Source organism: Saccopteryx leptura, chromosome 8 (assembly GCF_036850995.1).
Source record: "Saccopteryx leptura isolate mSacLep1 chromosome 8, mSacLep1_pri_phased_curated, whole genome shotgun sequence".
Lineage (NCBI taxonomy): Eukaryota > Metazoa > Chordata > Mammalia > Chiroptera > Emballonuridae > Saccopteryx > Saccopteryx leptura.
Genome location: NC_089510.1, coordinates 42,777,010 through 42,791,816, shown reverse-complemented (window position 1 = coordinate 42,791,816; position 14,807 = coordinate 42,777,010). Strand labels below are relative to the sequence as shown.

At 41.0% G+C, this 14,807-nt stretch overlaps 1 protein-coding gene across 2 annotated transcripts in view; it reads right to left on the bottom strand.

The window, feature by feature from the left end:
* GRAMD1C (GRAM domain containing 1C) overlaps positions 1 to 14,807 on the bottom strand; it is a 107,909-nt gene that overhangs the window by 29,310 nt on the left and 63,792 nt on the right. For both annotated transcript variants that reach the window (XM_066347398.1, XM_066347397.1), the window contains 2 exons: positions 13,975 to 14,107; positions 6,723 to 6,885 (listed from right to left, as the gene is read on the bottom strand). In XM_066347398.1, the coding sequence (XP_066203495.1) occupies positions 6,723 to 6,885; positions 13,975 to 14,107 (296 nt within the window). The remainder of the gene's footprint in view (positions 1 to 6,722; positions 6,886 to 13,974; positions 14,108 to 14,807) is intronic.

Genomic DNA, 14,807 nt, shown 5'->3' with positions numbered 1-14,807 from the left:
GAAATTTTACTGATTTCAGGACTAGGGTTATTTCTTATTTCAAGGATTACACCTCATCAATACAGAACAGAAACTGCAACCAAAGCTCCCCATGTGTCAGAAATCAAGCTCTAAAAATGATCTGTGCAAAGCATCTGTCAATATTACACCACGGGAAGCAGTCTGGGAAAGGCAAAGACTGGCCTAAGAATCAGAAAAACTCGTCTAGCTCTGTCTTCATCCCAATTATTGCTTTTTCCCCCTCATTAAATGATCAATGTCTCTCCACTTTGCCACAGATGCACAGGGCATAGAGATACCAAGTAAATATTGATGTACCTTCTTCTTGCAACAATACTATATACAGGCAAAAGCTACTCACTACAATTTCAAATAATGATTCCTTTGGCATAGAAATGAATCACTGAAGATAGGCAATGTGCTAAGGTTTTGTGAGGCAGCTTCCCAATTAGGATTGATATATAGCTCTTCTAACAGAAGTAATCTATGTTCATTGTAAAAATAATTCAGATATTCATAAAGAAAGCAAACAACTACAGGTGATTCTACTGATACTGCCCATTTCCTTCAAAGAACTCATCTCAACTTGTAATTACATTTTTGTTGGCTTACTGACTTGTTTTATTGTCTCCCTCCTGCACTGAACTCTAAGTTCCATGTGAGTAGGGACTATGTAGATTTTAAACATCAATGTACATTATGAGCTTGGCATAAGGTGAGTATTAAATAGCTATTTTTGATTAAGTGGCTATTGAAAACACTAAAAATATCTTAGGGTCTATTTTTATTTATAGGACTTTGACTTTGCAACCATATTTTCTGACTTTTTTTTTGTGGCAGAGACAGAGAGAGTCAGAGAGAGGGACAGATAGGGATAGACAGACAGGAAGGGAGAGATGAAAAACATCAATTCTTCGTTGCAGTTCCTTAGTTGTTCATTGATTGATTTCTCATCTGTGCCTTGACCGGGGGGCTACAGCAGACCGAGTAATCCCTTGCTGGAGCCAGCAACCTTGGGCTCAAGCTAGTGAGCCTTGCTCAAACCTGATGAGCCCGCGCTCAAGCTGGCGACCTCGGGGTCTCAAACCTGGGTCCTCCATGTCCCAGTCCTATGCTCTATCCACTGCGCCACTGCCTGGTCAGGCTTGTTTTTGAGTATTTTTACATGTACAATTAACTAAACTAAGCTTTAATCCCCCCTGCCTGGAGTAATGTCCTTTTCTGTACTAGGATCCAACCCAGAATACCATGCTGCATTCAGTTGTTATCTCATTAGTCTCCTCCAATCAATGACAGTCCCTCCTCCTCCTCCTTCTTTTTTTCTAATGGCCTTAACACAGCTGACGAGCACTGATCAATATTTTGTAAACTGTCATTCAATGTGAGTTCATCTGGGGTTTTTCCACGATTAGACCAGGGTTGTGGATTTGGGGGAAGAACACCACAAAGGTGAAGTGCCCTTCATATCACTCAGCAGGTACACATATCGGCCTGACTTGTGATGACGCTAACCTTGCTGAACGTGGTGTCTGGCAGGTCTCTCTGCTGCAGAGGTACTATTTTCCCCCTTCCATATTCGACTTGTTAGAAATTAGTCACCAAGTTCAACCCATACTTGAGGAGAGGAGAATTAAGCTCCACCTCCTGGAAGGGGGGGTATCTATATACATATATTATTTGGAAATCTGTGAGGAAGATTTGTGCTTTCTCCTGCATTATGTATTTATTCAATCATTTATATCAGTATAAACTCAGGAATAGTTATTTTATTCTCTATTCTATAATCCAATACTACAGTTATTTATTTCATTGCTTAAACTTTTTTATTTGGCCGTTAGGCACTCTTTCAGGTTGACTCTTGTGTCCTTTTGTCCTGCCTCCCTTTTATCTGAAGTAGTTTATTTTCTGGCACTATAAGATGCTCCAGGCTCATTCTGTATATTCCCTACCCCAGCCCTAAAATCAGCCATTTCTCTAAGGAGCCCTGGAACTGTCGTTTCTCAAAAGTAAATTTCTTGTTCACATTTCAGAAGGAAAAAAATTACACTCATATAGGAATTTTAATATAATATTTTCATATTTCATTTAAGCTCCCTTATGAGATAAACTGTTCTGTATTATAACTGACAAAATAGAATTTGTGGTATCACTAAGGTAATTAACAATAATACCTTTTGTATGTAGATCTGTTCAAAGATGTAAGGTCATGAAATAAACTATTAATCTGGAATTATTTATGTATGAAATTAATGATATTTTAAAGCCTCCTATCCTAGTAACATCACCAACAGCATTGCTGTGACATATACAGCTAGCAGCTGCTGCTATTTTTTTTTAAATAGTGTTTTTTGTTTGTTTTTTAGATTCTATTTATTTATTTTAGAGAGAGAGACAGAGAGAGAGAAAGGGGGAGGAGCAGAAAGCATTAACTCCCATATGTGCCTTGACTAAGCAAGCCCAGGGTTTTGAACCAGCGACCTCAGCATTCCAGGTCGACGCTTTACCCATTGCGCCACCACGGATCAGGCAGCAGCTGCTATTTTAAAAGGGGGAAGGAACATAGTAGCAGGTTACCATTTCCAGTAAAGGAGAAATGCCATTTCAAACACATCAGTTTGAAAGTGGCCAGTGGGAATGGTGGGAAAAGTGAGACAGATAAATCTGAAAAGGACATGCACAGGAATAAAACTGAAACATATGTTGATAGTGTTTTGAAGGTGAATGAAAAATGTATAGGTAGGTATGCAAGAAAAGCAGCTGATTTGGAGTTTAACTGAGTAACTAGGACAGTTTGTTGAATCTTCTCCCATTTTCTAAAAATTGGTGACCTGCTGTATTCTTCACTCAGATTGAGGGTTTTCTTTACACCTGAAAAACCACATTCAATCTGAGAGTGTTGTTCAAAAAGCTGACTCGAGTAATAGTGCCAGTGTTCCCCCGTTTGGCAGCTTACCTGACGGGCTAGACTATTTCACAGCTTTTTCTCTGGCTCTCCTCAGAGGTCTACTTGTTTGCCTCACCTTTAATAATGAATAAGCATCACCTGATATTCTGATTCCTGTTTCTCTTTGCATGGTTTTGCCTCTAATTCATCTTGTTCTGTCAGCTGTAGATCACGGTTCAAATTTTACTATTTTTAAGCACTCCTCCCCTTACTTAATTTTTGTCTAACTTAGCTTCCATCTCGGCATAAGTCACTTTGGTTAGGGAACTCTGTCATGTCAACTTCTTACCCCAACTATACAAAACTAAACTTAACTTCTTTTTTTTTTTTTTTTGTATTTTTCTGAAGCTGGAAACGGGGAGAGACAGTCAGACAGACTCCCGCATGCGCCCGACCGGGATCCACCCGGCATGCCCACCAGGGGCTACGCTCTGCCCACCAGGGGGCGATGCTCTGCCCCTCCGGGGCGTCGCTCTGCCGTGACCAGAGCCACTCTAGCGCCTGGGGCAGAGGCCAAGGAGCCATCCCCAGCGCCCGGGCCATCTTTGCTCCAGTGGAGCCTTGGCTGCGGGAGGGGAAGAGAGAGACAGAGAGGAAGGAGGGGGGGGGGGTGTGGAGAAGCAAATGGGTGCGTCTCCTATGTGCCCTGGCCGGGAATCGAACCCGGGTCCCCCGCACGCCAGGCCGACGCTCTACCGCTGAGCCAACCGGCCAGGGCCTAAACTTAACTTCTAATACACCACACAGCCCAGATATCTCATGCCACGAGCCAGTTTGTCAACTTCCACTCAAGGCGCTACTCCCCCACCCCCACCCCCCGGGAGGGGGGAGGGCAGCTGATCACAGAGCAGTATTCACAGCATGACAGAGCAGGGGCAGGTGGAAGAAGTGAATCCTGAAAACAACGGAAATATTATATCCTTGAAAACACTACAACTTTCTTGTACTTGTGGATGTGAATACATTGTGTAAATGCATCTTTATTTGCCAGGAAACTCCCAGCGACTTCTCAGATGCTCGGAACTCTTTCCCAAAGTGGGCAAATATTGTAAGCTGAGGAAAGTCTCCAAGGACAACCCCCTAGACTAGAGAAACACAGTTCTGTAGATTGTCCTATGAGTTACTATATATCAAAGTTCCAAGTTAGTAGCATGGTTTACCAGATTAAAACACAATGCTTAGCATTTTGTTCAGCAGCTGGAAGTCCGGAACTCATTTCCAGCAATACAGAAATATCACTGAAAAAGGCACCCTCCACGATGGGTGGGCCCAAACTGCCTAGTGTAGAAGAAGAGCATTAAAAAGAAGCCAGTCAAAGCAGATTCTAGGCTTTCCCCATCTGGGCTGCAGGTAAACTCCACATCAGAGGGCCTGTGCTAGAGGCTATTTCATGATGCTCTGCTCTGTTGATTCCTCTCAAGTTCACATGGGAATAGAAGGAGTCTCCATATCAAAATAGCCCAGTGTCTCCCTCCCAAACATTATAGGCTATATGTGGTAAGAAAGAAATCCTCTCATTTTTCTCACTCAGCCTGCTCAAAACAGATCAAAATACTATCTTTTTAAATAAAGTGAGGCTTGGTTTAAAGTAATCGGCCATCTTCCTAGCTCCCTCTGTATCCTCATGCACATTTCCAAATTCCTTGGGATGGTTTACTACTTTTGACCTTTCTCATCATCTCCCCAATTCATGGACTTCAAGCATCTTCATAGCCTCACAACTTTCAGAAACAACAACAAAAAAAACCCAGATTCATTATAAAACCTACTTCATCTGTTTGATAAGCCTGAGATTTTAGAACCCGCTTAGGGAAAACAATAGGAGTCCTTGATTTGTTATCAGTGACCATCAATTAAGAAAAAAGTCATCCCATACACTCTCAGGAAAACCTGCACAAACAGGAGGCTGAATGTTACATGGAAGCTATTACTGCTGCAAAGCCACACAGTACCTTTCAAGGGACATCAGCAAAGAGCAAAATGTGATCAGGGCTTGCATGCAATACAGCAACTATACCGCTGTTATTCTTTCTTTATTTTTAGATATGAAACAGCTTATGTGAGTTTAAATGTTATCCTTTATATAACTTATCGTTAATGTTAATTTAATGGGAACTCAATAAGGAAACTACTTGTGAAGTACTATTTTTATATGTAGAAGAGCAACTGAAAGAGGAAAAAAGAATCCTTGTTTTGGCGGCACTTACCTATCTGGCCACTGGGTGCCACAGTAGATCTTTCTAAAATCAGCCAGGCAGGGAATTACTAATCCAAACCTGCTGTCTACCAAAGTATGAAGGGTAGGAACACTAGGAGTCTAGTCATTTATGGGGTTTGATCCATTTAAAATTACTTCCTCTCGACTATGTTTTCAAAAGAACTCAACAACTGTCTTCTTTTTTTTTTTAAGTGAGAGGTGGGGAGATAGCGAGGTAAATTCCCAGATGTGCCCTGAGCAGAATCAACCCAGCAACCCCATCTGGGGCCAATGCTCCAGTACTGAGCTATTTTTAGCACCTAAGACTAATGCTTGGACCAACTAGCTATCCTCAGCACACGGGGCTGATGCTTGAACCAATCAAGCCACTAGCTGCAGGAGGGGAAGAGGAAGAAAAGAGGGAGAAGGAGGGGAAGAAAAGCAGATGGTTGCTTCTCCTGTGTGCCTTGACTGGGAATCAAATCCGGGACGTCCATATGCCAGGCTGATGTTCTTATCCACTGAGCTAACTGGCCAAGGCCAACAACTGTCTTCTTAATGCAGTCTGTGATTTCTAGAAAATAGTGGGTTTTTATTGACATTTTTAAGAGCATGAATTTTGTTTTATTAAAGATACTTCAGGGTTCCCAAAACAAGGTCTAAGCTGATTTGGACTGGGTTTTTGTAGAATTGGTCTTGGTTTGGCTGAATTTAGATTTGATTTCAGATTTGGACTTGATTTGGATTGGAGTTAGATTTAACTGGGCTTTAGTTTGGATTTTCATGTATCTGCTTTTCACACTTGGAAAAGACTTCAGGGGTTTGCAAACCAGGTCTAACCTGAACAGCACCTGGACCACACATACATCATGTCCTACAGCTCGAAACCACTGTCAGGTCCCCAGTACTATACTAAACACTGATAGTAGGAAAGCAGGCATAGAAATATAGACATTGTTCCATTCCTGAAACTTGGAAGTAGTCATCACCATCTTTTCCAATGTCTCCCTACTCCAGTGGCTTCAATGTCAATAATCTTACAGTTTTAAAAAATTCCTTACAATGCCCACTTAATAAGTATGACAAGCCCCAGGTAATTGGTACTAACTTAAGAGAAAGTAGAGAGAACATGATTTGCTATAGTTCCTTTAAGTAACTGCTTTTTATTTTTCTTCTCTAGTTTCACCCCTATCTTTCTCTGTTTCCCACTCTCTCCTTCTCTCTCCCTCTCTCTCTTTCTCTTGATTTTGGTGGTTAGAAGAAAGTATAATTATAATGTAACAGATTTTTATTAAGTTTTGCTTTTCCATTTCTGCTCCATCTCCATTTACTTAAGGCTTAGAATTTTAAAAGGTAAATGTGATGGGGACTTTCAAATTCCAGACTTCTGGAAAATGAGGATGACTTATGATTTAGCAGCCTCTTCCCCGTGTATTCTATTAACTTCCGTCTTTTTTTGTTGTTGTTCTTTATAGTGAGACCATATCTAGCGCAAGTAAACTCTCAGTCTGCACCTAATAAAAAGATTAATATTAAAAGACATACCTGAAATTTTATTAAAATTTATAAGAAATTCTTTACCTTCATCCACAGAATCTGAAGTGCTGCTTTTGTCCAGAGAAAGATACTCGTTTTTGTTCAAGTCCGGTGGTTTGGATGGCACTCTCCTTAACCTCCTTTCTGAGGTTAGTAAAGGACTCTTTTTGATCTGTTTCTCAGTTTGAGCTTCCTCTCTCTCTAACTCCTAAAAGGCAAACAATCCAGTTTAAAAAAAAAAAAAAAGATTATAGGCTTAGATTTTATAGTGATAGTTTTAATAATAAAGACACTTGAAAATATTGTTCTTTGAAAAATGTGTTTGTTATGTTTGTACCACACTTCCAATTCAGTCCATAAAATACTGGTAAATAATATAGATTATTCTAAAGTCATCTTCTTAAACAATAATGAACAATCAACTATTGAAGAACATCATATAGAAAATCACAGAGAGTTAATCATGTGAATCACTTAAGCACAGGGATGGGGGCGAAGAACAAAATAATGGACACTTGGTTCTCTGGGGTAGGCAAGGCAGAGGAATAAAATCCAATTAGTTTCCCCAGACAGTGCCCATCATCTCAAAGAAAAAACTCACCCTCCTCTCAAGACCAGTAACGAAAAGGGAAAGAGAAAGAAAATAGAGAGATAAAAGTCACATAAGAGTATAGTGGATTAAAAGGGAAAACTAACTTCACTGCAAACTCCTAACATAGTTGTCTTTGCTGTTAAGGGACTAAGGCAGGGGTCGGGAACCTTTTTGGCTGAGAGAGCCATGAACAATACATATTTTAAAATGTAATTCCGTGAGATCCATACAATATGTTTAACACTAAATACAAGTAAATGTGTGCATTTTATGTAAGACCAACACTTTTAAAGTACAATAAGTCTCTGAAATCTTTTTAATAACGTTGTTATGCTGTTGCTAGCCAATGATGAATAAAGTACTTCTTACCATTAATGCGACTTCTGGTGCTGCATGGTTTTGCTGATGGCTTTGTAGTCTGGTTGTTATGTGGTGAGGTTAAGCTTCATGCAGGCGCTGAGACTTCCATCCGTTAAACGTGATTGTAGGTTGGTCTTAACGTTCTTTAGATGTGAGAAAGACTGCTCACATGCATACGTAGAGCCAAACATCGTCAGTACAGCAATACTCACACGCTGCAATGTGTGGTATGTGATGGAAAGCGCGTTCCAAGTTTTGACAATCAGCTGGTCCGCGGGTTGAAGTTTTTTCATTTCTTTCCACTTGTGTTTGCTTACCAACTCTGCTTGCTGTTGTGCAAGTCTTTCCAAATCTTCATTCAGTGACTTGAACTTATTCACCCACATGTCTGAGGCCTTCAGGTCAGCAGCTTGTAGCTCAAAATCTCTGATGGAAACACCGGGGATGTAACTCAGGTTGGCGCTGTCCACTGCACACTTGTGTGGATGGGTGATGAACTTAAAAAGATGAGTGCGCTCCAAAGAAAACCAGTTAGAAGGTGATGGAAGACAAATGGACTTTGGGCGATGGGAATGCAACATAATCAAATGTCAAAATAATGTAGAGATGTTTTCTCTGAACATATGTACCCTGATTTATCAATGTCACCCCATTAAAATTAATTTTAAAAAATCCTATAAAAAAAAAAGAATAAACAATTTAGGCCCTGGCTGGTTGGCTCAGTGAATAGAGCATCGGCCTGGCTTGTAGACATCACAGGTTTTATTCCCTGGTCAGGGCAAAAAAAAAAAAAAAAAAAAGACGAATGCGCTCACAAAATTCTCCAAAGCGCGCTTTGAATGACCGCAGGAGATTAGATGTGAAGCCCGCTAGCTGCTGGAGATCAAGATGTTGAGCAGGGTCACTTGCTGTGCATGCATCTTTAAACTCTCCCAGTTTTTCAAAGTGTAGTAAACAACCTGTTTCAATGTCAGTGATGAAGAGTCCCAACTTGTTTTCAAATGCAAACACTGCTTGTTGAAGAAATAAGACTGGCCTGACCTGTGGTGGCGCAGTGGATAAAGCGTTTACCTGGAACACTGAGGTCACTGGTTCAAAACCCTGGGCTTGCCTGGTCAAGGTACATATGGGAGTTGATGCTTCCTGCTCCTCCCCCCTTTCTCTCTCTCTCTCTCTCTCTCTCTCTCTCTCTCTCTCTCTCTCTCATTCTAACTCTCTCTCCTCTCTAAAATGAATAAATAAATTTAAAAAAAAGAAATAAGACTGTATTTCCAATTTCCAACGCCTTGCATTTTCACATTGAGCTGGTTCAGATGTTCAGTCATGTCCACAAGATAGTAGAACTTCAGGAGCCACTCAGTGTTAGCTAACTCAGGATGCTCAATGTTTTTCATTTCAAGAAAAGTCCGGCCTGACAGGGCAGTGGCACAGTGGATAGAGCGTTGGACTGGGATGTGGAGGACGCAGGTTCAAGACCCCAAGGTCACCAGCTTAAGCGCGGACTCATCTTGCTTGAGCAAAAAGCTCATCAGCTGGGACCCAAGGTTGCTGGCTCGAGCAAGGGGTTACTCGGTCTGTTGAGGGCCTGCGGTCAAGGCACATATGAGAGAGCAATCAATGAACAACTAAGGTGTCGCAATAAAAAACTAATGATTGATGCTTCTCATCTCTCCCCGTTCCTGCCTGTCCCTATTTATCCCTCTCTCTCTGTCCCGGTTAAAAAAAAAAAAAAAAGTCCAAATTTTGCTCAGACAAGTTGTGAAACGGCTGAGCACCTTCCCTCTTGACAACCAACGCACAATGCTGTGCAGAAGCAGACCAGGGTAATTATTCCCAACTTCATCCAGCAGTATTTTAAACTGGCGATCATTTAAAGCTTCGGCAACAATAAAGTTGACCACCTGAATGACCAGCGACATCACCTCACCAAGCTGATCACCACACATCTGAGCACAAAGTGCCTCCTGATGTAGGATGCAGTGAAAACTTAGGATGGGTCTCTTTTCATGTTCAAAAAAGCGCTAGGAATCCTCTGTTTTTCCCCACCATGCACGGAGCACCATCAGTACACACTGAGATAAGTTTATCCATTGGTAGATTTTTTTTTTCTTTAGCAAACTCAGTGAAAGACTTGAATAAATCCTCACCTCTTGTTGTCTCTTTCATAGGCAAAACAGCAAGACTTTCCTCACGTAGTGTGTCACCGACAGCATACCTTGCAATTACGCTGCACTGGGATAAATGGCTTACATCTGTTGACTCATCCAAAGCGAGAGAAAAGAATGGTGCTGCATTTATGTCCTTCACTTGTGTTGCCTCAATGTGATTTGCCATCATGATGGTATGATCGTGAACAGTTCTTGCCGACAGAGACATGTCTTTTATTCGTTTGATTATCTTGTCTTTATCCAAAAAGTCGTCAAAAAGTTCATTGGCAACATCAAGCATGAATGTTTTGGCATACTCCCCATCTGTGAATGGCTTTCTGTTTCTCACAATTGCTAAAGCACCAGCAAAGCTAGCCGAATTCCAGTCACCTGTTGGGTCCAAACACGGAGTTGCTGCTGACTAGCTTGCACTCTGCACAGTAGCTCTTGACAGGCTTTCTTCCTGCTGTCCCCCGCTGGATATTTCAATGCAAATGTAGTATGGCATGTGTCAAAGTGCTGCTTTATATTTGACCATTTCATCAATGCAATTTTATCATTGCATATTAGACACACTGAAGAACCTGCTCTCTCCACAAAGGCGAATTCCTCTGTCCATTCCTGCTGAAAAGTACGATACTCCTCATCTTTTTTTCTTTTAGCCATCTTCTTCACCAAAAGAGTTTCTGCAATTAGCTAGCTGACTACTTGATTAAAAGGAGGGAAGTTTACTTCTTGACCTCACAATGACCCATGTATGATACGCATTATCCAATAACAATTTGGTGTTGTCCCAGAGGACAGCTGTGATTGGCTCCCAGCCACCCGCAACCATGAACATGAGTGGTAGGAAATGAATGGATTGTAATACATGAGAATGTTTTACATTTTTAACATTATTTTTTTTAATTAAAGATTTGTCTGCGAGCCAGATGCAGCCATTAAAAGAGCCACATGTGGCTCGCAAGCCATCGGTTCCCGACTCCTGGACTAAGGGATTGGGCAATAAAATATATTCAAATATACGATGATAGCTATACTTTCTGGGAATAGTTTAATAAAGATACATCATTTCTATAAAAAAATCTAATGTTAGGCATTAAAGTATGAGTGCTATTGTTATGCTAGTATTCAAGTAGAATACTATTATAATTAGGCTTAAAAAAACCGTGTACAAAACATAAACTATACAGCAAAACACTTTCTTGCATTGTCTACATGTAAACAGATGAAAGAGAGCAAAAGCATAGATACACTCCTTCCATTTCCTGCCCCTTGAGATTTTTGAGCAGCACCGAGCAGCAGAAGCGCCAAGGAGCACACAGGTTTCCACTGGTCACTCAAAAAGCAGAGCAACAACTCTGCTCAGGACACAATTAGGATTAGCCTATCCTGGTCAGAGGATTGATTCTTCAAGCAGAGGTTAATGCTAAAATCAAGACTTGATTTATTTGGGCATTTCACATTACAATGCAATATGCTTGCTTTGGGTGTCTTTAACAGATATTAAGTTGAGTAAGTTTCCACAAAAATTTCTTCTGTTGTTTCTAATTATGATATAATTCCTATTATAAATTATATAGATAGATACTTACAGGAAAAGTAACAGTCACTATCTTTGAGTGGTTAGCATCTTGACAATTTTTATTTCTTTGTATACTTTTCTGTATGTCCTGAATTTTTTCAGAGTATTAACATTATAACTTAAGACAAATCTATTTTCATCTTGGAAAAATGTTATTTTTGTTATTTCTAATTTGTTGGAAGTAAAAATAAAATAAAGTGACATGTTTGTTGACATCTGAGAATCTCACCATACTGCACTTGAATGCAAAAGGTAAAATTGAACCAAACTGCCATATACTTGTATTCCATAACCTAGAAACATCTTTGTTAAATACCAATGAATCCATGATCAATGTTAAAATATTAAATTAGTTCTCATTTCATTCCCTTTCCTTAGAGAAAATATGACTTCCTTTAGGGGCAAAATTGGAAGCAAGAACCAACATGTTAACTATTCCAAGAGCAGGTACAGAAGATTTTGTTAAGAAGACTGTAGGCGAGACTCAATAAGATTAGTAGCTCTAAGAACTCAGTCCTCAAAGTCAGACTCTTTTTTTATTCTCTTTTTTTTAAGTGAGAGGAGGGGAGACAAGACAGACTCCTGCATACACCCTGACCAAGATCCACCCGGCAACCCCATCTGGGGCTGCTGCTTGAGTACTGAGCTATTTTTAGTGCCTGAGACTGATGCGTTGGACCAACCGAGCTATCCTCAGCACCCAGGGCCATTCTTGAACCAATTGTGCCACTGGCTATAGGAGGGGGAGACGGAGAGGGAGAGGGAGAGAAGCAGATGGTTGCTTCTCCTGTGTGCCTGACATCCCAGGACATCCACACATTGGGCTGATGCTCTATCCAATGAGCCAACTGGCCAGGACCAAAATCAGACTTTTGTAAGAAGATGAGGAAACTACAAGAGATCTCCTGTCTTGTTACCTCCCAAAGGCACCTCCCAAAATTTGAATGGTTTGGTCTTCTCTGTGAAAACATACAAAGAAAGTAGCACCTATAATCACCACTCTTGTACCAGTAGGAAGTTCCTCAGGGTCTCTAATGGATCAGTTTTGCAAGAAACCCACAACACAAAATCAGACCGAGATAGATGCTTGATAGATGCCTAAAACAAGTTATAACTTGGTAGGCTTTCACATAAATACTGCCTGTTCCAATGTTTTCCCAGTATTTATTCACAGGAGATGCTGGGAGCTCCCTAAAAAAATGTAGAAAAGGTCCACTGCTGGTCACACACAGATTCACCTTCAATTATAACATCTCATGGTTATTGAATACTTACTGTGTGCTTGGGACTGTTCAAAGCACTTTCACATATATTAATTCATTCAATCCTTATAAAAATCCCTAGATATAATTTTGTCCTCATCTTCCAGGAGTTGATAAAACAAAAGCTTAGAAAAGTTAAGTAATTAAATGAACTTATTTAAGGTCATGCAGCAAATGGCAGAGGTAGGGTTCGAAGCCAATGCTCTGCTCCAAACCAAGAAATTCAGCTTTAGCCCTAAGCCTGCATCCCAATCAGAACAAAGGCTGTATAGTAGGTGTAATTTTGGCCCTCAAAATGTGGTTTCTAAACACCATTCTTCACGAAGAACTATGGCTCATTAGAAAAATGGCTAATACTAAGTCTGGGACAGAGAGTACACAGTGTGTGCCTGGGACATGTTCTTGTACCAGAGAGAAAGGAAGCCATCAGAGAGTACTGATTACTTCAAAAGGACAAAGGAACCAATCTGAAGGGACTCAGCAGGGTCAAATTGAATATAATAATAATAATAATGACTTCAAGTGATAAAAACTCATTGAAATTTTAAAAAATCGATGGGCTTGTAACAATACTTGAAAACATAAAGGAAGGAACTAACTAATTAATAAATGGATGTGCCTGCTTTAGTTGTCAGCTTCACAAAGGTCTACCACACACACTACCTACTCTGGGAAAAATTCTGCTAACTATGAATTTCTCCATCTTACTATCATATATTTGTACTGATGTTTACCCCCTTAAAGACTGACGCCCATGGCCCTGGCCGGTTGGCTCAGCCTGGCATGCGGGGGACCTGGGTTCGATTCCCGGCCAGGGCACATAGGAGAGGCGTCCATTTGCTTCTCCACCCCCGCGCCCCCCTCCTTCCTCTCTGTCTCTCTCTTCCCCTCCTGCAGCCAAGGCTCCATTGGAGCAAAGTTGGCCCGGGCGCTGGGGATGGCTCCTTGGCCTCTGCCCCAGGCGCTAGAGTGGCTCTGGTCTCGGCAGAGCATCGCCCCCTGGTGGGCAGAGCATCGCCCCCTGGTGGGTGTGCCGGGTGGATCCCGGTCGGGCGCATGCGGGAGTCTGTCTGACTGTCTCTCCCCGTTTCCAGCTTCAGAAGAAAGAAAAAAAAAAAAAAAAAGACTGACGCCCAGTCTGGCAGCCCTGCACCATACCCGGCTCTGAATGGAACCGCCTCTGCATATCGCCTCTGCTGCTTAGAGGCTTGAAACTCTTCTCCTCACATAAAGAAGCAGCTTGATATCTTAAGTTTTAAACATTTTGCACACTGTATTTTTATTTGATCTTATCTTATGGTTCACACATGGCAGCAGCAAAAACATTTTAAAAGAGGTATCACAGACTAACCGCTCTTGATAGATTTCCATCGGCTGGCTCTGTTTCTGAAACCCGGTTAATGGATTCACGGGTAAAACTGATTGACTTGGATAATTTTTCATCTCTCTCCCCACAGTCATCCAAGCTGCTTCTTTCTGGGCTTCTGTAAGAAACGCATTATTATGGAAAATAAACAAGGTCACTGTCACACAAATAAGTGATTTATTCTCCTCACTGAGGTCCTTTCTGTTACAAAACATTTTGACAACAAATCGTCTTTCATAATGTAACAAATAAGCCTCTACTTATAACAAAGCTATCTTCTTAAATAACATGCAAATTGGCTTTATTTCTGAAAATAAGATAATATTCATATGAGATTTTATAAATTTCAGGAACCATTAAAGAATTCACCAAGTACAAGTGGCCATAACAGCAACTAACAAAATGAACATTGCTTGTTTAAATTTCAGTTATGGACAATGACAAAGCTTCCAAAGGTAAAAGGTAGATGCTTGACTTGGAAGCCAGTCAGCACCAGAAGGCAGAAGATCTTCCTTCTGACTCAGTCCCAGCTGCGGTGGCAAATCCTGCCCGGAAGTGGAAGCTCCTGATGTCTGAGCACAGAGCCCACCTATCAGTTCACGTGCCACTTCTTACTGTTCTTATTCCTAACAACAAGGTTGAAGGAACAGCTTTCACAAATGGTCACTGGGACAAGACTACAGTATATGTCCTGGAACCTGCTCTTCCTCTCCCAGGAAGCAGGGAGAAAAGAAAGTCTAAAAGGAGTACAACTGATCTAATTTTTAGTGCTCAACCCTACTGAGAAACTATTATTCCCATGCAATCATTGCAACCTA